Source organism: Anser anser (assembly GCF_964211835.1).
Source record: "Anser anser genome assembly, chromosome: Z".
NCBI lineage: Eukaryota > Metazoa > Chordata > Aves > Anseriformes > Anatidae > Anser > Anser anser.
This window is the reverse complement of record NC_139723.1, coordinates 44378983-44404113: the sequence shown is the minus strand read 5'-3', so window position 1 is coordinate 44404113 and position 25131 is coordinate 44378983. Positions and strand designations below refer to the sequence as shown.

The following is a 25131-nucleotide window of genomic DNA, read 5'->3' as shown; positions in this document are numbered from 1 at the left end:
TTTGAATACAATGAAAAACAAGTTACAGAGTTATATACTGTCCATTTGCCAATTTACCTTATACAAATGAAAGCTCTGAAAACAACTAGAATTCATTCCGTAATGGTACACCAACTGCCATTTCTAAGTGTTATTTGCATTAAGCAAGCTTCATAAAACCAGGTGTACTTTACCACTGTTTAATCAGTGACATCACAAAGTTTTTAAATATTTTATTTATATACTGTCACCAATATATATATGTACTGCAAAGAGGGCCAAACACTTGCAAAAAAGTCAAATTTTACACACAGTTTGCATGAGTATTTTTGCATTTTTTTCCCAAACAGCAAAGCTGAGCCATTGTTTTCACGTGGTTTCTTTAATTTGTCAAGAACACAGAACTCCATCTATATCAAAGAAGCGTAAGAGCAAGCTTAACAGCAACTGTCATGTATGCATTTTCTTGTGGGGAGAAAAGAAGAGTGTATCGATTTTAGATATCACCTTATTTATATCTAAAGAAAGATGACCACCAAGAGTAGGTTCACTAAATTTATTTAAAAATCATAAAACGTTTCTTACAAAAGAGCATTACATTCTGCACACTGCTCTCAAAGGATGCCAGGGACACGTGGACTACCAGCATTCTGCCCCCTTCAAAAAAGTACAGTGTACATAAAAGCAGGGTGTTCACAATAGTTACAGAGAAACATTACAATTTACCACCAACAATGAACAAAAATAAAATTCACTCTCTCTGCTGCTGTTTCAAAATTTCATGTTAGTCTCGCGCACCCTTTCCCTCCCCCCAAATATTTGTAAAGAACTAAAACATTACATCTGGTGGACAGCAAAGATTCCACTACACCTCAAATGCAGAACACCTATGAAGCAGAGGAATGTTGGCTTTTTAAACAGAAGCAGATAAAAAAAAAAAAGGTTGCAGGACTCCTTCAGTTCTTCACTAGTCTTAGAAAAACTTTCCAGAATACTGCTTCACACTATAAAAAAGAAAAAATAATCTTGCATTAGAATCCTTCAACATCTGCATACTGCTTCACACTATAAAAGAAAAAAGAAAAAAGCATGTATTAGAATGATTGACCATACATCTTGCATCAACATTCATAATGACATTCTTAGAAAAGATTAAATTACAAGTTTGTAATAAATTTAAAAATAATCATAGAAGATTAATGGCTAAAAGTTATACGTATATGAATATTTTAGGCACATTTACATATTAGTAATCTAAAGCCAACATTCAAGTTAAACAGTAAAATCTGCTATGATACCTAACATGTTAATAAAGAAAAACTATGCAAGTTATATCTGAAGCTGTTAGTATTTGGCAGAAAAGACAAAGTAATGCCAGCAAGGTGTGAAATGCTGCATAACAGCACCAAATCGATTTCAACTTGTCCTGTAGAGGCATGATCTGTGCCATATGGCAGACTGTGATTTGTTGTCAATTTAGTTATCTAAAAACAACAAAATCACTAGTCTTCCACACAGAACTAGACCAACATCCACTGAAATCTTCTACATTTTCTACAGGCTCTATGTAATTTATTACAAGTAGGTTTTTTTGCAGCAGTTTTCACCAGAGAAATGAGAGGACTGCTTGGTTAAGGTGTCTTCCAGCAAGATTAGTTTTGAGGGTGTCTTCGTTTTAGTTAGAATGGAGAACAGAAGAGAATCATGGCAGAACTACTACTGGAGAGGTTAGGTTCAAATAGTTACTTAAAACCTGCCTTCTAAAAACCGTATCACAGAGAACTTCAGAATGTACCAGGAAGAAAGTCAATGTAAAATCGACAAAAAGGCCAACATCAAGCTTTCAACTTGCCTGTTCTGCAGTAAATACTGTGCATTTTGTATCTGGTCCTGTGTTCCTGTAATAGTTATAATCCGATCTTCTGAGCCTTCTAATGGTTCATCAATTTTGATCGAAGCTCCTGACTCATGACGTATTTGTTTGATTCTCTGGCCTCCCTTTCCAATAATAGATCCTGCCAACTAGAAGAGAAAACAAAAGCAGTCACTTCCTGATATTTCGCTATGAAAACAGAAACAAAAGTCCCAGCACTATTTCAGTAGCTTCCATGACTTCAAGAGCTGCAATGGCAGTTTACTCTTTTAAAGCCTCAAAACATTTCCTGCAATATTAAGTATAGAAATGCAGGTGAGATAAAATTAGAACAAGTGGTTGCTCATATGAAGAAAAAAAAAAAAAGGAAAAAAGTTACATATACCATTTTTATTACTCAACATTGATTATTAATAAAATTGTTCTGTGCATCTCTGTGACTTTTTTTTTTTAAAAGAAACAGATTGAAAGTAAGTTAACTTTACTTACATCTTTGGGAATCGTTACTTGTGTTGTGATGATGGGTCCACCAAGATCTCCGTATGAACCACGGCCCCCTGCATAAGAATAGTCTGATTTAAACGTATGCATCAAGCTCTTCAGTAACTTCTTAACGAATTACTTATTAAGGTTCTGTATAAAAACTTACCATATCCAGAGCCACCCTCAAACTGTAACAGAAAGAAAAAAACACTTTAGTGAATAGCCATGCTTCATTAACATCTTTTCATGTTCAGTAACACACTACTAACTGCTGAGTCTATTTTACACAGAAATCCTAACCCACCACCTGACTGCCAAAGGCATACCGGGGAAAAGAGGGCAGACCAGAAACAAAAAGGGGTAGAAGTCTCACAGAATCATTTAGGTTGGAAAAGACCTCTATAATCATCAAGTCCAGGCATTAACCTAGCACTGCCAAGTCTACCTGCCTGTCAAAACCTCTAGTTCAACAGAAAATGACATTAACAATCTAGCTATACCAGTTTACCAAGCAATCTTACAAATTCAGCTGTTGGTAGACAGCTCTTGATGCTTACCTACCCATGACTGAACTAACTTTCAAATCAGGAGATTTGAGTACAGCTTTATTCACACTACCAATGTAGCTCAGGAGAGACGAAAGCCTCAGTTTGAGGACCAGAAGTTTACCAGTGACTGTCAGTCCTCCTACATCACTCATCCTACATCTTCAGGAAAACACAACTCAGCTATAAATGTAGCTCTGTAACTTGTCTCTCAATTCAAACTAAACTACAGTCCTTTCTGTCTTAAAACAGACAATCATGACACAAGTTATTTCTGTTCTGCTAAAACAGCCAAGTACCAAATCCAAATCACTGCAACGAGCACTCACGGCTTATTTTTAGCATTTGCAGACTGGTACTTGACATCAAGTATTTAATTCCACCTAGTACCTTCTAAACAAACAAAAACTCATTTAGTTGTTTTCCTATAAAAGCACAGAATAGATAAGCATAGTTCTTTAGAATTCAACTGCAGAGGGACTGTGCGGGTGGCCTCTGTGAGAAGAAACCTTGGTTGTCCCTGTGCCCGATACAGCCAGTTCCAGCTGGCTCCAAAACAGACCCACTGCTGGCCAGAGCTGAACCAACCCAGAAGCAGAGCTTGTGGCACTTCTGCGACACCATATTTAAAAAAGGGTAAAAGATGTTGTCCATCAGCTGTGACAGACAGGAGTACAGAAAAGAAATGTGAGAGAAACAATATTGCAGACACCAAGGCCAGTGAAGAAGGATGGCAGGGGGGCAGCATGGGCAGGAGGTGCTCCAGGCACCGGAGCAGATTCCCCAGCAGCCTGTGGAGAAGAGCACGATGTTGCCCCCACACTGCCCATGGATGACCATGTCAGAGAAGATATTCACAGCGCAGCCCACGGAAGACCCCATGTCACAAGAAGTGGATGTGCCCTGAAGGAAGCTGCAGGCCATGGAGAACCCACACAGGAGCAGGATCCTGGCAGGAACTGTGGACCATACAGAACAGCTCCGACAGTTTTTTCTGACATGAACTGTGTCAAATGAGGGACCCACAGTGGAGCAGTCTGTTCCTGAAGGACTGTACCCCATGCAGAGGGCACACTCTGGAGCAGTTTGTGAAGAGCCCCAGCCTGTAGGAACGACCTGCACGACAGTATCCTGAGGGAGGGGCCCCCACTATGGATCAGGGAGAAGCGTGAGGAGGAAGGGGTGGCAGAGAGGAGCTGTTATGAGCAGCATGGCCCATCCTTCCTGCACTGCTTGAGTTGGGAAGGAGGAAGAAGACCCAGGATTGAGGGACTGAAGCTGAGACTGGAAAGAAGAGGACCTGGGGGGAGGAAAGTGTTTTTAGTATTTGTCTGTTTCTCACCATGCTACGCAGTTTTGAAGTGGCAATAAATTAATCTTCCCCAAATTGGATGACAGTAACTGGTAAGCCATCTCCCTGTCTTTATCTCTTCTTGTGAGCTTTTTCACCTTATTTTCTCCCCCTGTCTTTTTAAGGAGGGAGAGTGAGAGCACGGCTTGGCGAGTCTGGCAGTCAGCTAGGGTCAACCCATTCCAACTACCAGTTTACAGAAGTTGTAATGCAATAATGTTTCCAAAAAAAAAAACTATTTTTACCTGCTACCTTTTTGGATCATCAAAATGGAAGTTATTTGGACCAAAATGTTAAGCTTATCACAGAATGGTTGAGGTTGGAAGGGACCCTTGGAGGCCACCTGGTCCAACCCCCTGGCTCAAGCAGGGGCACCCATAGCAGGTTGCTCAGGACCATGCCCAGATGGCTTCTGAGTATCTCCAAGGAGGGAGACTCCACAACCTCTCTAGGGTAACTTGTGCCAGTGCTCCATCACTTGCACTGCATGAAAGTGCTTCCTCATGATCAGGAGGGCACCTCCTGTGTTCCAGTTTTTGCCCACTGCCTCTTGTCCTGGTGCTGGGCACCACTGGAAAGAGCCTGGCTCCATCCTCTGTCAAACCTCTCTTCAGGTACACTGACATCATACATTGACGAGATCTCCCGAGCCTTCTCTTCTCCAGGCTTAACAGCCCCAGCTCTCTCAGCCTTTCCTTGCCCGTCTCTCAACTAACCCATTTTGTATAATCATATCGCTTAGAATTACAGATTATAACTGAGCAAAACAGCGTTTGTAGTAAAGTGCAAAATACAAGAGAATAAGGGACACTACTTAAGACTTGAGAAGCTAACCAGAACAGCATACTGCTGATATTTATGACAGAATCACTTTTTTCAGCCGAACTATACTCCTTTCCTTTACCATTTCTGCTTCTCCTCCTGAAACTACAGGACAGCACATGAATTTGACAACAGATAAGTAATTACAGCTGCAGTGTTTATGTGAGCTAAGAACTGATGTTTAGTATGCAGCAGTACTTTTGACAACTTGACAGCAAGAACACTTGAACCCTGCTGGAACTTTCATTCTTCAAACCTGTCCCTTCCAATCAAATGGAATATTCTCACATACAAAGATAATAAAGCCTGGCAGTTTATTCACAAGTTTAAGTAAAAGGCTACTTTAAATATTCCCTGTTTGATATATGAAAAAACACAACACAATGAAGTTGAACCAAAATATATAACCTAAATGTGTGCAGTCACAGTGCATCAGTTATGCAGAAAGCATTACTGTTTAGAATGCCAAAATGACGTACAAAAGAAGCGATGCAACAGAAAAGTTCCTCTCTTTTGGCTGTGCTGCCACATACTTCCGCATCTCTTAATATTACATGCCTGTACAGGACTCACCGTTAGGACAAACTGCCAATAAATTCTGAGTAAGAAGAGCAGTGTTGGGATTTTCAGCAGACGCAAGCTGCTACTGACTGTATTCAAGCTCAAGAAATTCCTTTACCAACTAACCAGTTCAATAAAACAATTTTGAAAAAAAAAATAAAAAGAAATTGAAGACACTCACCAGCTCTGGTGGCTGCATGTCATCACAGGCATCCACATGACACTGCATCATCTTCCAGACAAAACAAAATAGGAAGAAAAGAGGAAATAAATCTAAATTCCATCCATATCATGGAGACTTGTAGGTAATTTGGCAAGCAAACACCCTACAAACAGGTACGGGGAAACATCTTCCTGAACTACACCTATACTACACCAAGGATTCAAAAGCTTAAGACAATTACAAGACTTGTTCCCTTTTATTTTCAATTAAAGGGAACTGTAACTGGTCACAGTAACTTCTTCCCTCTTTCTGTGGTGTAACACTTTCCTCTTGTGACCAGACAGCTAACAGCAAAGTTTGAACAGGCTTTTTTTTGCTTGCTTTTAGATTTTTTCTTAAGAACATCTTAGAGTGCTAAAGCTATGTATCAAAAAGCGTTACTCTGATACCAAAGTTGCGTTTCTCCTATGGGCTTTTTTTTTTTTTTTTTAAAAAAAAGCTTTTATTAAAGCTAAATTAGATATGACTTCTAAGTAATAAGAGTAAACTGGTTAACTCTATCAGTGATTACCTTGATGCCAACAGCAGGTCAAGTAGTAAAGACATTGCTTTTCATGTTCTATTAATTCATTTCTATGTATCTCATATAGCAAATATGCTAGCAATATACTGCTGCCTAACTACATCAGAAATTTATGTTTTTAAAACACAAGATTATGGCTTTCTGTTCTTTCAAAATTCTAGAAAAAATATTGAAAAATCAGCAAATGATTCAAAAATAGTTTGTAGATTCCTTTGCAGGGTTAAAAATTATGTAAAACAGAACTTAAGTAGCACACTGAAATACAAAGTTCATCTGTGCAACCTAAAAACAGTCTCTAAAACACTAAGTGCAGGATATCTTAAGACACAACAGAATCTACAAACTAATTTGTGCTAACGACTGCTGGTACTATGGAACAACTACTGGAAACACCACTGGGGTAAGGCAAAGACTTTAGTATAAATAGTAATTTATTAACTTTTACACCTAATGAGAAGATGCAGCAGTCCTCATTCATGTCAAAACCTGCTACCATAACACTCTCTCAAAATTGAGTTACATAGAAGAGTGAAATTTTCTTACAATATTTCCAGCATTTAGCTGGATAAGTAGATGTGAAATACTCTACCAATTTTCCATGCTTCATGTCACATCTCTTAAACATGAAGATTATTTTGCATTTTTAAGTGCATGAAACTTTTCTGCAGTGTTTATACAGAGATGTGTGTACACATACATACATATGCTAAGAAAAATCAAGAACTAGGAAGTATCTGAAGGAGCAAAAGCACGTTAAAAAAAGGAGACGCACTCCATGTAAGTTTGTGAATATATAGTACATTTAAGAGACATATTCCAACTAAATTTTTTTATTAATTCCAATTTTTAAAATGTTTACTATTTAAAAAGCTGTAGTACCTTAGCAAATGAGCTAAAAAGAGGCAACGGAAAAAGAGAGAACAAAATGGCTTTGAACGCTTGTTTAAATGCCACCTCTGTACTAGTTTTGGCTGGGATGGAGTTGATTTTATTCACAGCAGCTTGTATAGTACTATGCTTTGGATTTATGATGATAATAGTGCTGGTAACATTCAAGCGTTTTGGTTATTGACGAACAGCGCTTACAGAGTCACACTCTTCTGATTTTCACACTGCCCCACTGAAGAGTAAGCTGGGGGTGTGTGAGAAGTTGAGTGGGGACACAGCCAGGACACAACTGATCCAAACTGACCAAAGGGATGGTATATTCCATACCACATGACACTGTGCTGAGTAACAAAAGCTGGGGAGACAGAAAGGGAGGGACTTTGGGAATTGCAAGATTTCTCTTCCCAATAAACCATTAGCCATGATGGAGCCCTGCTTTCCTGGAAATGGCTAAACATCTGCCTGCCATTTGGAAGTAGCCAACAGACTCCTTATTTTGCTTTCCTGACGTGCAGCTTCTGCTTTACTTCTTGAACTGTCTTTATCTTAACCCACAAGTTCACATTTTTATCTTTTCAGTTCTCTCCCCATCCCACAGAAGGGGGAGTGAGGGGCTGCTGTGTGGTGATTCACTGCCTACTGGGGTTAATGCACAACATCCTTACTTTCCACCCATACCTATATGTTTGTGTTCAGTTACGCATCTGAAAGACCAATGGTGAATGGGGACATTAAAAAGAAATTTTTTCCCCCCTGTTTTCAGAATACTTTTTGCAGTCTACATGCATTTGATTTGGAGTAGCTGCAGACTGAAACATATTGTTTCTGTTGCAGGAACAACACAGAGCTGTTGTTCAGGAAAAACCTTCAGAACAAAGGTAGTAAATCCAGTCAACTTTTTCCAACAGTTTACAACTGTAATCCAGGCTTCCATCGGCAAGGGAAATTAGCATTTAAAATAAAAATGAGTTATTTGCACCTCAGAATCTACAAGGCTGTCAATTTTGTCTTATCTCAGGAATCCCATAAAATTAATGGTTCAACATTCAGACTTAATTCACTACTGCAAGTTTTCTCCTTTACTGGGAGAACCAGCAAAATATGAGGATTTCTGTAAATTCAATATCTCCAATATCTATGTAAAATAGAAGCTGTTCTAAATAGTATTTATGGTGTCTGAAAGCAGCCTTTCCCATGCATTACTTAACAATTCACAATGATGTTCACTTTCAGTGTTTTGCTACAGAATATTTTTTGTATGAAACCAATGGTGGCATAGGAAGACCTTATGTGTCCACCACGACACTTCCAACTCCAGCCTCACAACCCACATGAAAACTTCTTGTCTGCCATGTAGGATACCATGCTTATGGTTAACGAAAACTAGAAATTAAACACAATTTGTGTTGAGGAGCAGTCCCCACTTGAAGCAGACTATCATAACTGGGCATTAAGCAGCCAAAACTATGAGGAGCTTTGCTGTGAATAAAATTGTTTTTTAGAACACAAGAAGTGAGCAGACATGATTCCACTTACTTGTCAACATTCATATCAAGAAAATAACAGTCAACCTGCTAATAGTCAGACGAAATGGATTTTCTATTCTACCTGGAATGGAATAAAACTAGAACACATTACTGTCTGAGAATACAGCTGGTCAGGACTGTGCTCAGCCAGATACCCAGACAAGGGCGGTTTACTTGGTTTATATGCACTGGCATGAACCTTACTAGCTTAAAGTGTGAAAACACAAAAACTGATCTCGTAAACATATAAATACTGATAAAGAACTTGAGGCATATTTCTCGATTCTTCCAATTTTTTAGGACATTGACTAGCAGGAAGTGCAACTCTTTCCTTTTCACATTTCTAGTGAATATCCAATGTTCTTGTAATATGTACTTCCAGTCTTATTTCCAGGAGGAAGTGTGTAAAGCCCATTTAGATAGCCCAATTTGATGCCTCCTCTTTTTTGTTCATTCATTTAATAATACAAAAATTTAAGATCTCATCTGCCATCTTAAGAACAGTGGCCAACAAAGTTAGAAAAAAGGTTAGCACGAACACCTATAATTCTTTCCAGGAATCTAGTACAACTGAACATGACTGCTGGGGAAGCTGTACTCAGAGTACGGCACAGAAGGGTACCCTTTTCCAGAAGTTATGAGACTTGTTCTCCCCTCAAGCAGATGTTAGCATTAACATGATTAAATGTACCTAATTTCATTTAGCATTCAACTTATTAGTGACCCTGGCTTCGTAACATACGGAATTACGACAGCTTTTGCAACCACAGAAACCATCAGATAGACAAAAATTGATTAAAAGAGCAATCATCTTCCAAGATCACCTAGAGCTCTTCACTGGTACTACTCTACATTCTGTGTTATTCCATGTTTTCCAAAATATGCATTAAGAATGCTTCTATGAACCAAACAATTTAAGAGAACTGTTCTGACATGTTTTCTTCATCTGAGAAACCTACCAACTCCTACTTCTGCCATTCTCTTAAAAAAAAGATAGCCAGAGAAGAAAAGTTACAGAGTAGAGCAAAGTCAAACTTTGTGTCACTGATGGCGGGGGGGAAAAGAAAGAAAACGGATCACATCTCAGATACTCTTTATCCTTCCAACACTCCTACACAGGAGTGATCATTTTTATAGAGAAGTCATTCTGATCACATCAAAATTTCAGAACTATGCATGTCCCCAATTTAAGTGGTTGTGTTCAGCAACAGTATATTCAGGCATTCAGTGCATTAATGAAATGCAACAAACCAAATTTTAAGCTCCTACCATTCCATCATAACGGTCTCCTGGTCTGCCCCTTCGGTCATAAGACATCAGATCTCTAAAATGAAAAAAGCAGCAGCAAATAAATCACACTGTAAACTAGTTTTATATATTCCAATTCAGATTTTCACATTCCTGAGTCTCACACGCCTTTATTTCTAACTAATTTAGCCAAGTCATGAACAACAAAGGGCATTACACAACTACTGATCACAGTCCTGGCAGTTTGCTACAGAGTAGCAAATAAATTCCTATACTTTTCCAAATACTCCACAGCAATCTGCGCACAATCTTGCATAATCACCACCAACATTGAAGTGTGAAACAAACACTAGGAACATGAATACAATTCAGTAGACGGTACACAACTTGAGTTTTGTACAATGCCTTTATGCAACAACTCACCCGCCACGAGGAGGTGGAGGAGGAGGAAGAGGAAGGTTACGAGCTCTGCTGCCACCTCTGCCACCACGACCTGGCGGAGGTGGTGGAGGTCCTCTGCGAGGGCTCATATCATCGTAATCTCTTCTTGACGGAGGCATAGGTCGGCCACCACGACCAGGAGGCATTCGATCAAAACCTCCTCTCCCACGCATTGGAAAGCCTACCGGACGTCCCCGTCTATCATCAAACATCATCGTGAAGCCACCGTAGTCATATGTTTCATCATAGAAATTGGGATCGTAAGGCTGGGCCCGTCCTTTGATCGGAGACTAAAACAAATAAACACCACCCCCCAGTTAGCAAGTTAGCACCACTGTAATTAGCATATTTAGTTAAATATATTACATGTATAGAAGTGAACTTATGCATTTAGAACTTATTTTTGATTTCACAATGCTGGTAAGAAAAGAGGAGATAATGTGTTTTCCTGGGAACTTAGCTACAACAGAAAAACTGCTGTTGCTTATCAGTGGTATTTGTCTCCCTCTTCAATTTTTGAATCTTAATGACAGGCAAGGCGTGACTAATGGACCACTAGTACAAAAAATTGCTTCCCTCTCCCGTAAGTTGCGCCACAATTCTAGGAAACAGCAGTAAATTCAAAAAGTGGTAACAGTCCAACACTTTGTTGCTGGAAAAGTGGGAGGTACTGAACTCAAAATGGAAACTGAAAGATGCAATGTTCCAATCACACAATCCTTAGCATTCACGCATACCAAAGAAAGAATAAAATTAAATTTAATGAACATTACCTCAGAGATCAGATCCAAAATAATCTTGATACATTCAACAACTCTATCAGGTTTTCCACCAATAAGCACCACTCTGTCAGTTGAATGAGGACAACACTCCTGGAAGAGCTTAATGGTAGTCTGAGTGTTCTGTTGAAAAGAAAAAGTAGCCAAGATTTAAAAAATATAATTAAACAACTTTATAAACTTGTCAAAAATAAAAATGGGTTAAGATGCGTATTAATTAGAAAAATAAAATCAATCCAAAAGACAACTGAATTCCCAATCACTTCAAGTGCTTGCTTGTTTTAAAGTTCCCACAACAAATTTGCTTTTAGGAATACACATTTTAAAAGCTTTGTGATCACATCTTTTTGTCTGAAGAAGGAAAAAGCTCAATTTTTCTCTTCTTTCCATTATGTCTTATGTTCGCCATATTTCAATTAAATACTAGGAAAAGGATCGCATATGCACTGGAAGCTCATGTTTTATTAACCTTCATGTGACATGAAAAACATTTTTTTGATGCAAGACAGCAATGTTGCTGGAATTATGTCTAGCCATCTTGCCTTCCTCAGCCCACACAAAGGTTTATCAGCTTATACCTGAACTGACCTGAAATGGCCTCTAGCACAATGCCACCGAAGGACAGAGAACACAGGTCTTTAAATTCACAGAGACCATTAGTTCTTTAGGAGAAAACCTCATTCCTTCACTTAAAGAAAACAATGATCTTCAAGTTTCAGAATGATACGCAGACATATACTGAACTACCATCATGAAAGTTTGTGGGGAGAAAAAAAAAAACTAAATCGTTTCTCATATCCAGCTACTCCAAGGAATCTGGTCTAGGCAGCAGCTCCTTCTAGGAGTGATGAGCACCATTTTCATCAAAAAATGATCCTTTATAAACACTACTCCACCACTAACACTGCTTAAAAGCTTGAAAAGAAAGTTTAAGCTCTATTACTAACCACCTCTTTATTTCTGAAGGTTTGCATTGAAGTTTCAACTCAGATTCATCTCAGAACACAGAAATCACATATGCAGTACGTTCAAAAGGAATTACTGCACAGAAAATACTTACACTTGCTCTTTATGAACACAAACCACTAAGCTATTTATAGAACAGAATTTGAATCAAGAACAACAGAAAACAGTACCTCTCTGAGTTCTTTGATTTTAGCACCCTTGACGCCAATAATTCCTCCTGCCAGACTTTGGTGAATAAGAAGTCTTAATTCGCAGTCGAAGTCGCTGCCTTTGTAGTGTTGATACTGCATGAAAGACGCATAAAGAAAAAGAATAAAAATGTTAGCCTCAATACATTAAAATAATTTCGGGTTTTGTTCAGGATTTTTTTTTCCCCACCACACATGGTGGTATAACTTAATTTATTGATTATATACCTGTATTTCCCTTGACAGACTAGCACCTCGCCTGAACATGAACTGACGTCAAATCAGTTTTCCTTACTTTTATTACACTGCACACTTTCTATACACATTTAGGAAGATACCAGACACTCTAATGCTTTCAAAACCAAGGCAGGATACAGATTACCATAGAGCTAACTTCAAACTAAACCTATTAGGAGGCAAGTGCTCAAAAAGCCACGGGGAGGGGAAGGCTGTTCTAAATATTCATTTAGTAATTAAAGACCCTCTCTGTCCTCTACCAAAAAAGACACCATCATGTAGTTAGAGGATTATACCGTCACACCCCTTGTTTAAAAGGGTTGTGTTGTTTATTTTCTAATTTCATGTATTAAAGTAAGCAGCAAATCATCTAGAATGATCGTTTTAAAAGCAAGCCTCACACCTCTAAGGAAGAAGCATGTTAAGATACATACCTCTTCTAAAGTAGGGATAATCTTCTTCAAGATTTCTCCAATTGTCTCTATATCTGCACTTATACTCAAGATGCTGTCAGAAGCCACAGCGCCAGACAATACAGAGATGGTGGAAAAGAAAAAGTAAAAGTAAATTTTGTATTCATACTCATACACAACATTCTAACAAGATTTGCTACACAGAAGAACTTACAGTTAATACTCCCCATTTAAAGTAAACCTGTTTACTGAATTTAGAACACATGCATCTTTCTTTGTTTATGCCCAATATGTATGGTTGATACATTAAAGACTTGGTAGGTCTTGCAGAGAAAGAGAGAGAAAGAGAGAAAGAAAGAGAGAAAGAAAGGACTTTTGGAAGGGCTTAGATTAAGTGGGCAAGAAATTGACGCAGAACTGAAAGTAGAAGTGAATATTCATGTTCCCCGCCACCACTAATTTAGGATACCCTCGCTATTACATTGGTAAAACTGGCACACCTTCTCGTAGTAAAAGTGGGGATATGCAAGTGGTGAACACTGTATCTGGAGTAAGGTTATGAGACCAGTTAGAAATTAGATTACTAATGGGCTCTGCAAGAAAACAAATACAAATGCAAGACAAAAAAAAAGACAACACAAATGAGAAGTGAAGGAAAGTGAACCAGAGTTAGCATTTCATCAGAAATAATTATGAACAGGCAATGTTGAGGGAGCAAGGTGGGCCACAAAGACAGAGCGAGAGACTACTTTGAAACAATCTGATTTACAATGCAGCGAATATGCAACACTTGAAGCTGTGCTCCTTCCATTGAAATAAAATTAGTGGATTGTTTGGGTGGGCAACTCACGTAAAAGTTCAGTGACAAAAAGACTTAATGGGGAAAATAAGACAGAAAACTTGAAAAAAACAATACACCGTCTATAAGGGGATACTATTTAATTATATAAAAGGCAGGTAATAAAATACATTTCTCTCTTTCTAATCAGGCAGTGAGGCATAAACTGTTGGGACATACCGCTCGGGGCCACTGCTGTCTGGGACTGAAACACTGGCATTGTACTGCATTGGTCATTGGCGTTCGTGGATGTTGGCATTGGGCATGGGTATTCAATCGGAAGTTGTCAAGTATGGTACCCGTTTGGCAACGAGCACATTTTTGGGCATAGCCAACCAGGGTTTTCACATGGGCGTTCAGGGGCGGATGGGCCAACGTCATGGTGGGCAACGCAGGGGCAAGTCGATCCAGTACATGGGCAACGGAGATATATGGCCAAAAAAACAAGGAGAGGGAAAAGGGGGAAAAGCAATAAATTTTAATTTAATACAAACTATACTCATTACTCTCAATTAATGAAACAAGCTTAAGTTGTTCTGAAGACTAACGCAATAACGGATTGCTACATCGATTGTGGCTTAACAGTATGGACCTTAAAAATGAGTCACTTGATCTGACTGAACTACTTTTTACTGTTATCGTATGACGTTTCAGTAAGCAGGCTGGCTCATGAGGGTAGACACAAAACCTGTCGAGATTGATACTACTGAATCCTCGGGCAAATTGGGAAAGTTAGTTTTCCAGACCAAACTAAATTATCTGGACTTAGGTGGATGTATTGATTTACTTTAAAAAAAAAAGAAGGAAAAAAACAACAAAAAAGAAAAAACCATTAGCTGCCAAAGAGAGCGTATGTATGATTCCTGACCATTTCAGCTTCAACCTCAGTTCTAGGAAGTTGCTGTAGTTTATGACCTCAGTTGGAACTGATTTGCAATGACATATTACCAAATATTGTGTTGAACAGAGTACTGCTTGAAAAAAACTGTTGAAATTGTAGCTGATGTTAAGTGCAAGAGTGTAAACAAACAGAATTTAAGAAGCGTTGCCAAGTTTTATAAATACGTAACATTAACGTAGAACATGTGTCTAATCACAAGAGTCAACCCACTATAAAATGCGAATAGGCATATAAGTCATGACTGTTTAAAAATACTTCCAAGTAACAGAATGAAATGTTTCTTTGCTGTTCTATACCTATACTCTAATCAAGCAAATTTAACATTAATGTTTTTGTGTTTGATGTGCAAGCTGTTAAGGAACAGATGGGCCATTTTGGGGGTGGGGCCGGGGGGGGTGGGGGGGAGGTTGTTCTTTTTTTTTTTTTTTAAAGGAAGTTGAAGAATTCCTCTATCACTGGGTTAAGCCAGCCACCTGCAATGGTTTCAGTAGCACTATAATTGATTCACACATATGGGAAATGGTACAATTAAGGGTATTAAGCTTTGTCAATATTTCTCATTAGGATGTTAAGTCATTTGAAGTGTGTAATTTAGTGGAATCCTATTCAAAAGAGAAGAGGTTTAATGTAAACTTCTCCTCCCACATGAGTCAAGCTGGGCTGTAATTACAGTACAAACTGAAGAACTAACTTACCTACTCTAACAAGTATTACAAATGGCTTGTAACTAGAATATTGATGTCTAGAGTTGAATTGTCCCATTTCTAAAACTGCACGCAACCAAGCTTTCGATGTAGTGCTCTGAAAGAATTGGTGTTAGATTAGTTCAAACTCATATATACTCACGTCTGTACGAAGTGCCTTAATATTTTTGCCACCTTTTCCAATCACTGCTCCAGCGTTCTGGAAAAGAATTTTCAGAAGTTACACTTGGCCAACACAGACTGTATCCAGAATAAGAATGATACATCTATTTTTGTACTACTCTACCCTACCCTGTCGGCTGGGGAGGGGAGGGGAAGGGAAGGGAAAGAGCAGGCAGGTACTTGTTCTTCTTTTGAAAGCTTCAAATCAAATAGGAACAAATTGATAAAGCCGGTCCATAAGAAAAAAAAAGACCAACGGCTCTTACCACTGCACTTAGCTAGAAGAATATTCAGTTTTGCAACTAGTATTATTTCAATTCCAAATTCAAGTTTCTAGACAATTCCACCCATGTTAGAACAGTCTCATAGTTGAGACCATTGACAAAAAAAAAAGAAAGGAATTCCATGAACGTTATGAACGTCAGTGATTTCCCTAATTTATTATTTTCTTTTGAAGTGTTATATTCGGTCAATTTTGCACTGCAAGTGTTTCTTGACAATTTCAGGGGCTACTTTTGTTTATACCTATGTAAGACAACTAACTTTTCAGATTAGTACATTTGGAAAGGTGACTGTTAACATCTCCTTTGTCTCAATGTAGGTTTCTAAAAAAGCATCGGGAATAAACTAGCAGGTATTAAGGAAGAGTAATTGCAAAACCGCATTTTTACCAGGTTATTTCAAGGACTACATGCAGAAAGTATGGCTTTTATTAAATGGTTCATACCTGAGGCTAACAGCACGCAAATGTTTCCACGCAACTTGACTATTGGTCAGAAATGCCACACAGAGTTAAGATAATACTCCCCCATGCCAACACAAAACAGTGAGATACTTCAAACAACATAAATTATGTTTAATAAATGTAAACAGTAGACAAAATTCATACTCGGCAACTTTACCATAACCGTTCACACTAGCTAATGAAACTATTGCTATCCCTGCAGCATTACTCCCACATTTCTTCCTGTCTGTACATTTGAATAGATTTAGGAAATTGGTCAGGGAAAAATTACTAAGATCCCAGACGAGTTCTCATCTTACCTACTGTACTTAATAATCACTAGCTGATCGTTCCTCTAAACCGCTTCCTTTCTGAAGACTAACACACAACCACCCCCCTTGAAATAACAACCTCCCACTTAAATGTAAGAAAAACAGATGTTCATTTCTGCTGTTTTATTTTTTCAGAAAGCAGAGCCCTTAAAAATAAATCTGCAGATCCTCAATGACTTACCTTTAGAAGATCACTGAAGAAAATTCTATCACAATACTATTCTACTACTACTCGTGCACAATTAAAAATTTTCCTATTTATATTTAGTGTCAATGTTCTTTCTGAAAATATATCCCAACATACATTTTGTCACCACTGACTTTAGCTACACAATAAGCAACAACAGAGTGATAATAAAAAGCATACTTTGCTCTGAAGCAGGATGCGCAATTCAACCATCTCATCTGTATTCCGAGATCTTTTGAAGGCCTGTTCTTCCTCCATATCTTCTGCAGGACGTTTGCCTGTAGAGAGGTCCATAGGGGGGAAACACAAACATTTATTTAACTTTCTAAGTCACGATAAAATGGAACGGATGTCATGTTTATGCTCTGTATTCCTAGCACATTCCTTCCAATTAGCTCAGCATTAATTTCTGATGTCTACTTTAAGTATCCACATCAGGGAGACAGGTTTTTACTTTATGAACCTACATACCATACCCACATTAGTTATTGACATATTCACAACGCGCTGTTTAAAACAGTGCAGCACCATCGACTTTTTTTTTTTTTTTTAAACACAATTGAAAAAAAATCTTTCAACTGGAAAGTTCAAAGGTAGTTTGTCCAACACCAAAGTAACAGTGAAATAACAGGAAAGCAGTGTTTCAAAAACTGTTTGGAAAAACTGTCACGAACCAACTCAACACTAACACCCTAACTTCCTGCAATAAACACAGTTTAAAAATATGCCTAATAGTATTTCTACATACCCACAGCTACTTATGCTCTCTCTAAAACACGTCCACAGAAAAATTATGTTTTCATGCTTCAAAAGCATGCAACACATGCTAATCAAATATGAATACATTTAATGCAGAATGCAAAACTAATGCCAAGAAAAGCATATTTCATACAATTAAAGCATTAAAAAATCTTTTAAAGAATATTTTGAAGGGTTCTTTTTAGAAAGAAATAGTCCTTTAAAAAATTTACCATTTGTCTCTGTGTTGGTAAAGGTCTCCTCCTGTTGTTCAGTCTCCATTACCTCTTTTTCCTAGGTGGGCAGACAAAACCTGTTGGAAGAATATTAGAGCTAGCATACCTATTTTGTGAAAAGGCAAATTGCCCATTTTACTAAAGAGAAAAAGCGAAAAGAAATGCCTGCCTCTGGAACTTACCGCTGTTATATATCCTTGCGGAGGAAAAACTCGAGTATTCTGGGCGGGATCAAAATCCAACAGCCTATTGCTTCACGAGCCTATGAAAACAGCATAGATCAGTTATGTCTCTGCTCACTTACAGCTACGATTCTCGCTACAGACAGAAAAACAGATGTTTGACCTGAGTTTCATTGCAGAGCTTTTCTTAATAAATGAGAAAACGTACCAAGGCCAAACACTCCTCTAAGAGGAAATATTGTAAGTGTAAATTTACAGATAATCAATTACAGTCTGAATTAAGGCAGTTTTCAGTCATTTGCTAGTTTTAAGTAATTTTGTTTACTAACAAAGATTTTCGGATACTTAGAATAACATGGTTCCTCTATTTTCAACATGTTATATGACATATCTAGAATTCACTTTTTAAAAGGATGCTGTGCAAAAATGTGTTCCTGATGTCAGTTCTAAACAATTTCCAATTAAAAGAAGTTCTCTGATAACTGTCAGCATTATTTTTTTTAACCTTTTTTATTTGATCAATCCTGTATCAATGTACTAATTGGCTTTTCAGCATACTTTCTTTTGTTCAGTCCGTCTGGGAACACTTCTAAGTTACATTAAAAGCCCAGACAGAACAGATTATTTTACAGTTTATTCTCTCCAAAAACACATCTCTACAACAGCACTGCGGAACAAACCTGTATCTCAAACAGTATTTTATTGTGTAATTTCAATTTCCTCAAGAAACAGTCGACGCTCACTCTGGTTTCCACGAAGGAGATAAGTGAGACAGACTGAACTTTTTAAACGCACTCTCAGCTAGTTGTTCATTTGTTATAGTTACCCCGTTTGTGCAGGCTAACAACAGGCACTGCTGAGAGGCATTCAGCCTACCACAGCCAGCCGCTGCTGAGCAACTGCCTTCACAGAACGCGCTGGCCTTTCCGTGCATGCTTAATGTGAGCTAACGGAGCCTCAACCACACGTTGCCAAAACACTAATACGAGTGAAGAGGGATTTTTACAAGGTTCACATAGCCCTTTCGGACCCTGGTTGTTTTACTTCTGACCATCCCAGCGATTTGAGGGCTGTGCGGAATGGAACGAGACGTAACACACCGGCACAGGGCTTAATCTTTTCAGCTCCTGCGTGCTCATCCCCTCCTAACCGTGTGTCCCCCAGTCACGTGTATTGAAGGTGCTCCCACTCACTGTGCTCTGCAAATCGACTTTGCGGGATTAGCCCGCCGAACGCGATGTTATTTTTATTTTTTAATATATTTAAACACCGAGAGGGCAGAGCGCCGAGGCACGGCGGCACCGAGCCCCAGCCCGTCCGCTCCCCTCGCTCTCCCTCTCCCCGCCGGCCGGTGCGGCGGGCGGGGCGGAGGCGGCGTTACATAACCCCGCAGCCCCGGCCTCCCCTCCCCTTCTCCTCCTTCCCCTTCCCTTCCCCTCCCCGGCGGCGGGGACCAGCAGAAATGGCGGCGGCGGCGGCTGCAATGGCGCCTGCCCGCTGCTAGGCGGAGCCGGGAGCGGAAAAGCCGCCAGCACCACGCGGTCACAAGGAGACTCACCCCCACCTCCGCCTCCCCCCCCGCCCAGGGCCGCACAAAAGAAGGCGCCCGGCGGCGCAGACCCGCACCGGGGCGGGGTGGGGGCCCCGCCGCCGGCAGCACGGGCACGGGCCGCACCCAACCGTCCCTCAACGGCCTCCCCTCAGCCGCAGGCCCCGTCACGGAGTTATCGGAGGGGGGGGGGGGGGGCGGCGGGGTCACCCCGCTCTCCTCCGGCGAGGCCCTCGCGGCGCTGCGCCCTCGGCCCAACCGCCTCAGCCCCCTTCCTCCGCCTCCTCCCCCCTCCCCCGTTACCTGCGGCCGCCGCCGGCCCCGCCGCGCACGGGAGAGAAAGGGGAGCAGCCCCCGCCGCCGCCAACGCGCACCGCCGACAGCGCCGCCGCCCCATTGGCCCCGCCGCGCCCCCCCGCCGCCGCCCGATTGGCTGAGGCGGCCGCCCGTCAGCGCCGAGGGGAGGGACGGCCCCGCGCCGCCCCGCCCTCCGTGCGGGCCCGCGGCGAGGCAGGCCCCGGCTCCGACAGCAGGGCTGCGGTCGCCGCCCCGCGGCGCTCCGCACGGCCCCGCGCCGCCCCGCCGCTCCCCTCACCTGCCGGGCGGCGGCCGCGACGCGGGCGGCGGCGGGAGGCGGCGAAGGGAAGCGCGAGCGGGCCGCGGCCGCGGGGAGAGAAAATGGCGTCTGCGAAAACCCCGCCCGGTGCCCGCTGCCCAGCGCCGGTTGGGGGGGGGGGGGGGGAAGGCAGGAGGAGGAGGAGGAGGAAGGGGGGGGGGCGATGCTCTCGCGAGACCTGAAACCTCGCGAGGCCGCCATTGGCTGGCGGCGTGCGCGGGCATTTCGGGGCTGCAACACCCCCCCCCCCCCCCAACCCCTCCCGTCAGCAACCGGCGTCGGGCCCGGGGCCGCGGTGAGTGGGGGGGGGGGGTGGGGGCGGTTTCTGCTGGGAACTGCTCAGGTCAGTTGGGTGTTAGCGGCAGCGCCCAGAATAAAACAAGCAAACAGGGAAAAAGCCGTTTTTGTCCTCGCTTCTGGTTGTTAAATGACCAGGAGTCGTCTTTCATATTCATTCGGTCTGGCCTTCCTGTCTGCGCCAGGAGGGCCTCAGTGGTGTGCTTGTAATTAAATCAACAAGAAAGCAGAAATCGCCGAGCGGGGTTGGCTGTAGAGATCTTGATGCTTTCCTGATACTCTGTGACGCTTACCTCATACTCTCATAGACTGTTTATGCCAATTGAAGCTTACTTCTTCAAGTATTGGAAATACGTGCTTATATTTAGTATCCACAGAAGAGTATCTATTTTAAATCTCTTCTATGTTACCACTCTTAGAATATTTGAACTTTGAATCAAGGGCAAATTGCTGTATTGTACAAGTGAGAGCCCTATCATAAATTCAGCTACTTGCAGAGAGTAAACGTGTTTCTGTTTATTTTTTTTTCTAGGGACTTCACTCTTCTAGCTTAAAAGAAAATGTCTACATTTAACACTGCAGCAAGAGTGGAAACTTGGCTTTCATCCACGTGGCACGTTAAGGTCCCTTTGACATGGTTGGAAGCGTGCATTAATTGGATCCAGGAAGAAAACAGTGGTAGTAACTTAAGTCAAGCTCAGATTAACAAGCAGGTATTTGAGCAATGGCTTCTTACAGATCTAAGAGATTTAGAATATCCGATTTTGCCTGATTGCATCTTGGATGCTCCCAAAGGAGAGCTGTCTGGCTTTTACTCCATACAGATCGATTCACTGGTTGATGTTAGCCAGCCAGCGTATTCCCAGTTGCAGAAGATAAGAGGGAAAAGTACTGTGAACGAAGAAGTAACAGCCAATACTCAGGCATTCCCGAAGCCCTGGGAAGCAAAGCCTACTCGAATGCTGATGCTGCAGCTAACTGATGGGATACATCAAATTCAGGGCATGGAGTACCAACCGGTGCCGGTCCTCCATAGTGATCTTCCTCCAGGAACAAAAATCACTTTACATGGTAGTGTTGCGTATCGTCTTGGAGTCCTTTTGCTTAAACCAGAAAATGTGAAACTGTTAGGGGGTGAAGTGGATACTCTTCTGGAGGAGTATTCCCAGGAAAGAGTCCTTGCTAGACTAATTGGAGAAGCTGAGAACCCTAATTCTGTTGGACAACCTGGTCATGAACAAATTGTTCTCAGTCCTTTGGATGAGTTAGAACAGACTCTAGGCCCTTCAGATGAAGAGCTCTTAGCCAGTCTTGATGAAAATAATGGAGTTATTTTAAACAACGAAACGTCTTCAGAAAGTGGATACTGGAGTAGAAGCAACATTTTTAATACAGCCTCAGGTTCACTCCCTGCACGCAACGAGAATACATTGCAACAAGTGTCAGTAGGCTCTCAGTCACGTGAACAAACTCCTGTGGAGTTAAATGATTTTCCTTTGGAAGATGACATTCTTCTGGAAGAAGAGATCCAAAGAGAGCTGGAAGAAGTGCCAGGAGTGGTCACAAACAGAAGCATCGATTTAACGAAAGAGAGGATTCCACATAGACGTAGAAACTCCAGTGATTCATCTTTAAATGGCACTTCTGGAAGAGATGAAGGGCGTGAAAGAGAGAAGCCTGTAGAAGCTACCAGCAAGCAAAAGATTTTTGGAAGAACAGTACCTGCTGGAGATGGCAATAGTATGAAAGGCTTTTCACGGCATAACAGTGTACATCAGGCCTGCAGCTCTGCGTTTTTTTCTTTGGAAAATCCTCATGAAGAAAGGCAGAGTGATAACGACTTAGATGAGAACAGATGTAAATCACATCACGCTTCTGACAGCAGGCAGTTACACAGTGATCCTGTATCTTTCTCAAAAACTGATCCAGAAGCAGATCAGCCAAAGTATGATATGCAGACTGTTCCTTGCAGAGCAGTAGAAGCTTGTGACCTTGATTTAGATTCTCCACCTTTCACATACCTTTCCGTTCTCCTTGCAAAGAAACCAGAAGCTGTCACAACTGTGAAAGTTAAGTGTTTTATTGTAACTCTCACTGGAAACCTCAGGTGCAGTAATGGGTCCTGGGGTATAAAGGGAAAAATTTCTGATGGTTCAGCGTATCTTGAAGTAAATTTTGCTGATGATATTCTAACAAGTTTGATAGGATTTTCAGTGCTTGAAATGAATATGTTGAGAAAATATCCAGCTTTACATGGGAAAATTAAGGATGGTTTAGAGAAATGTCAAAAACAACTGATAGATCTCTGTTGTTTGATGACTATAGAGTTTAATCCATTTCAGTCTAAAGCCACTGTCATAATTCTACAGGATGTTGATACAAGGCACCTAGAACAATTGAAAAAACGTTTAAATAAATAATAGTCTGCAAGTTTGCACACATTAGATGTAACTATTTTCCCCAAGGGACTGTTGAAAGTTAAATTTTAAGGCTAAGTAGTATGTCTTTTTTCAGGGAAAATAGTAGAAAAACTATTTCCACTATTAGAGGAGGAGACGACTTGAGGGGGAGGAATTTAGCAGCTTGTTTCTTATGATGGTAGTATTGAAATTAATTTTCAAATAGTTCCAGCCGGATTTAAAATGTTCATGCATCATTTTCATTCAGCAAAATTTTACACGTCCGTAAGTGGTGATCTGGAGGAGCAGACTGTCAGGAAGTGAATAATAAATAACAAACCAGCTCTTTTCTTGCAGTTTTTGAAAAAGGTTACTTACCTGATTTTTTTTTAAAGGTAGCTGTAGGAGGAAAGCAGTTGAGTAAATTTAAACAAAGAATTATTGTTTAGATGTGAGTACGTCTGACTATGCCAACTTGATACAGAGTGTGCAGGAACTTGAAGTGTAGAAAAGCAAAAAGTATTTCTTCCCAATACTCATGTATTAAAAAGCAAACACAAATGGGATTAAAAGCTGTGTACTTTAAAAACAAAAAAAGGGCAAAACAAAGCTAAAAACTTCACCAAATATGTTTAAATCTTTTGTTACAATCGTTCTTTTCTGTTAATAAATGGAGAAATTTTATTATAATAGATTTTTGGCTTGTTAATGTTAATTAATGATACTAATTTTGAGCCTTATTTGTTAGCTCTTAAAGTTATTGCTAAGCTAGTCTCTCCACAGAGTAGTTAAAATATTTGTGCTACAAATCTGTTGTGTACTTAATGTTGGCCTTAATTTTTTTTTTTTAATTCTTGCTTTTAGCATGTATAAAAGTAAACATATTAAAGTCATTTTCAAAGAAAAATGTCTTGTTCAGTGTATAGAGTCTCAGAAATGTTTTTTTGTTTGTTTTGTTGTTGTTATTTCCTTTTCTTCTCATCCTTTTCCTTGCTCTTCAATTTGAAGATTTTCTTTGAAATTAGTACAATTCTAAATTCTTTCAGGAGTTGGAGACCAATGACAGCAGAAGTCCGTGCAGTCTTGATTGAATGTGTTTGTAAAGAATGTAAAAGCAGTAGTCGGGAGAGGAAGTTTTCATTTGGATTGTCATTATTCTTTTTCCATTTTTTTTGTGGCATTTTCTTTATCTAAACAATGTCTGCTAGACCACTGGGAATTGCTGTGAGATTGTCGTTATTGCCTCCCTGCTTTGTCCCCAGTGGAGAGGCTTCCTTTGGGACTCTGTGTGACCTAAGAAAAAGTAGTGATAATTTGCTAAGTAAAGTAAAAACGGAGGGGGGTGGAGGAAGGGAAAGCTTTGTAAGGCATGAGCCTTCTTGGGTTTTGTTTCCAACAACTTAGAAATTTATGAATTCCTGTGTTCCTTTCCTTCCTCTCCTCCCCTTTCCCGCTCCCCTCTGAAGAGAACCTGGGCAAACCACAATGCTGAGAGTCGCTTGGTTTTATTTCCTGAGTCTGCTGGGAATTGTGCGTCACTTAGAACCATAACAGCAAAAACTTTTGGCTGTGTGGAACCTATGTTGCTGGGGCTTTGATTGTTTCAGAAATACTTGCTTCTTAACAGGGAACTGACCAACCTTCATCTCATGTTAACCCCTTGAAAGGTAAAACAGCTGACTAATCTTCTAGTGCAGTTTTATGGAAACCTTTTACATTTCTTTGTGTTGTAGAAACTGCTTCATTTCATTTCATGTATTGATTTTGCCATGAGAAAGAAGAGGAGTCCTTAAAGTTTGAGCGAAACAAATAGTCTGTGGACTTTATTTTACTTGTTCAAAGCAAGAGCAAAGCCATTCAAAGCACTTACACAGGATTGTATTTAGTATTATCTTTGTCTCAACTGACCACCTGAAGTCACACGCACCTCTTTTTCTGTATTTATGTTAACATTTAGTCATCTCTGCTAAAAGAAGTTCACGTGCTTTCCATCCTCTTCCCTCCCTCCCCCTGCCTTACAGGCACTGTGTTACTTTTCTGACTTTTCCTTCTCTCCCTCCCGCAGTGGACTAGTCTTCTTTTTCAGAATGTTCTTCCCGGAAGGCTTCTGTGCATGTTCTCAAGTGTAAGCAACAACATAAATCTAAGTACTGCTAGCTGTTCAGCACTTGACTGCTCTGCAGATATTTCAGGACAATTTTCTGGCATGTGATGATTCCA

The 25131-nt window shown here is 40.5% G+C and overlaps 2 protein-coding genes across 10 annotated transcripts; one reads left to right on the top strand and one right to left on the bottom strand.

Annotated features, from left to right (window-relative positions):
* Nucleotides 1–520: 520 nt before the first annotated feature.
* On the bottom strand, nucleotides 521–20331 carry HNRNPK (heterogeneous nuclear ribonucleoprotein K). 7 transcript variants are annotated; one of them, XM_083817636.1, is made up of 16 exons: nucleotides 20195–20331; nucleotides 18051–18130; nucleotides 17866–17945; nucleotides 17075–17172; nucleotides 15632–15688; nucleotides 14065–14108; nucleotides 13068–13140; nucleotides 12379–12492; nucleotides 11237–11365; nucleotides 10446–10753; nucleotides 10044–10098; nucleotides 5796–5846; nucleotides 2502–2523; nucleotides 2342–2424; nucleotides 1832–2001; nucleotides 521–1044 (listed from the first exon to the last, which is right to left on the bottom strand). In XM_083817636.1, the coding sequence occupies exons 3-16, from the start codon at nucleotides 17912–17914 to the stop codon at nucleotides 1011–1013; spliced, it is 1287 nt and encodes a 428-aa protein (XP_083673762.1). In that variant the 5' UTR covers nucleotides 17915–17945; nucleotides 18051–18130; nucleotides 20195–20331; the 3' UTR covers nucleotides 521–1010. The 7 variants fall into 7 exon arrangements, with proteins under 7 accessions (XP_083673762.1, XP_083673764.1, XP_083673759.1 ...); XM_083817638.1 differs by having other exon boundaries at nucleotides 521–983; XM_083817633.1 differs by having other exon boundaries at nucleotides 17075–17185; nucleotides 17867–17945.
* On the top strand, nucleotides 20164–23818 carry RMI1 (RecQ mediated genome instability 1). Of its 3 annotated transcripts, XM_083817630.1 has the most exons (3): nucleotides 20299–20316; nucleotides 20471–20510; nucleotides 21045–23818. In XM_083817630.1, the coding sequence occupies exon 3, from the start codon at nucleotides 21073–21075 to the stop codon at nucleotides 22930–22932; it is 1860 nt and encodes a 619-aa protein (XP_083673756.1). In that variant the 5' UTR covers nucleotides 20299–20316; nucleotides 20471–20510; nucleotides 21045–21072; the 3' UTR covers nucleotides 22933–23818. The 3 variants fall into 3 exon arrangements, with proteins under 3 accessions (XP_083673757.1, XP_083673756.1, XP_083673755.1); XM_083817631.1 differs by lacking the exon at nucleotides 20471–20510 and having other exon boundaries at nucleotides 20164–20302; XM_083817629.1 differs by lacking the exon at nucleotides 20299–20316 and having other exon boundaries at nucleotides 20371–20510.
* Nucleotides 23819–25131: the final 1313 nt, after the last annotated feature.

Bases quoted from the DNA above. Each gene is read 5' to 3' on its own strand.
- HNRNPK (XM_083817633.1), bottom strand. From the start codon at position 17,914: ATGGAGACTGAACAACAGGAGGAGACCTTTACCAACACAGAGACAAAT. The intron at 13,141-14,064 runs GTATGTCCCAAC...GGCTTCTGACAG, and splicing joins GACAGCAGTGGCCCCGAGCG to CATCTTGAGTATAAGTGCAG. The intron at 2,002-2,341 runs GTAAGTAAAGTT...TTTCTCTTCTAG, and splicing joins AAGTAACGATTCCCAAAGAT to TTGGCAGGATCTATTATTGG.
- RMI1 (XM_083817631.1), top strand. From the start codon at position 21,073: ATGTCTACATTTAACACTGCAGCAAGAGTGGAAACTTGGCTTTCATCC.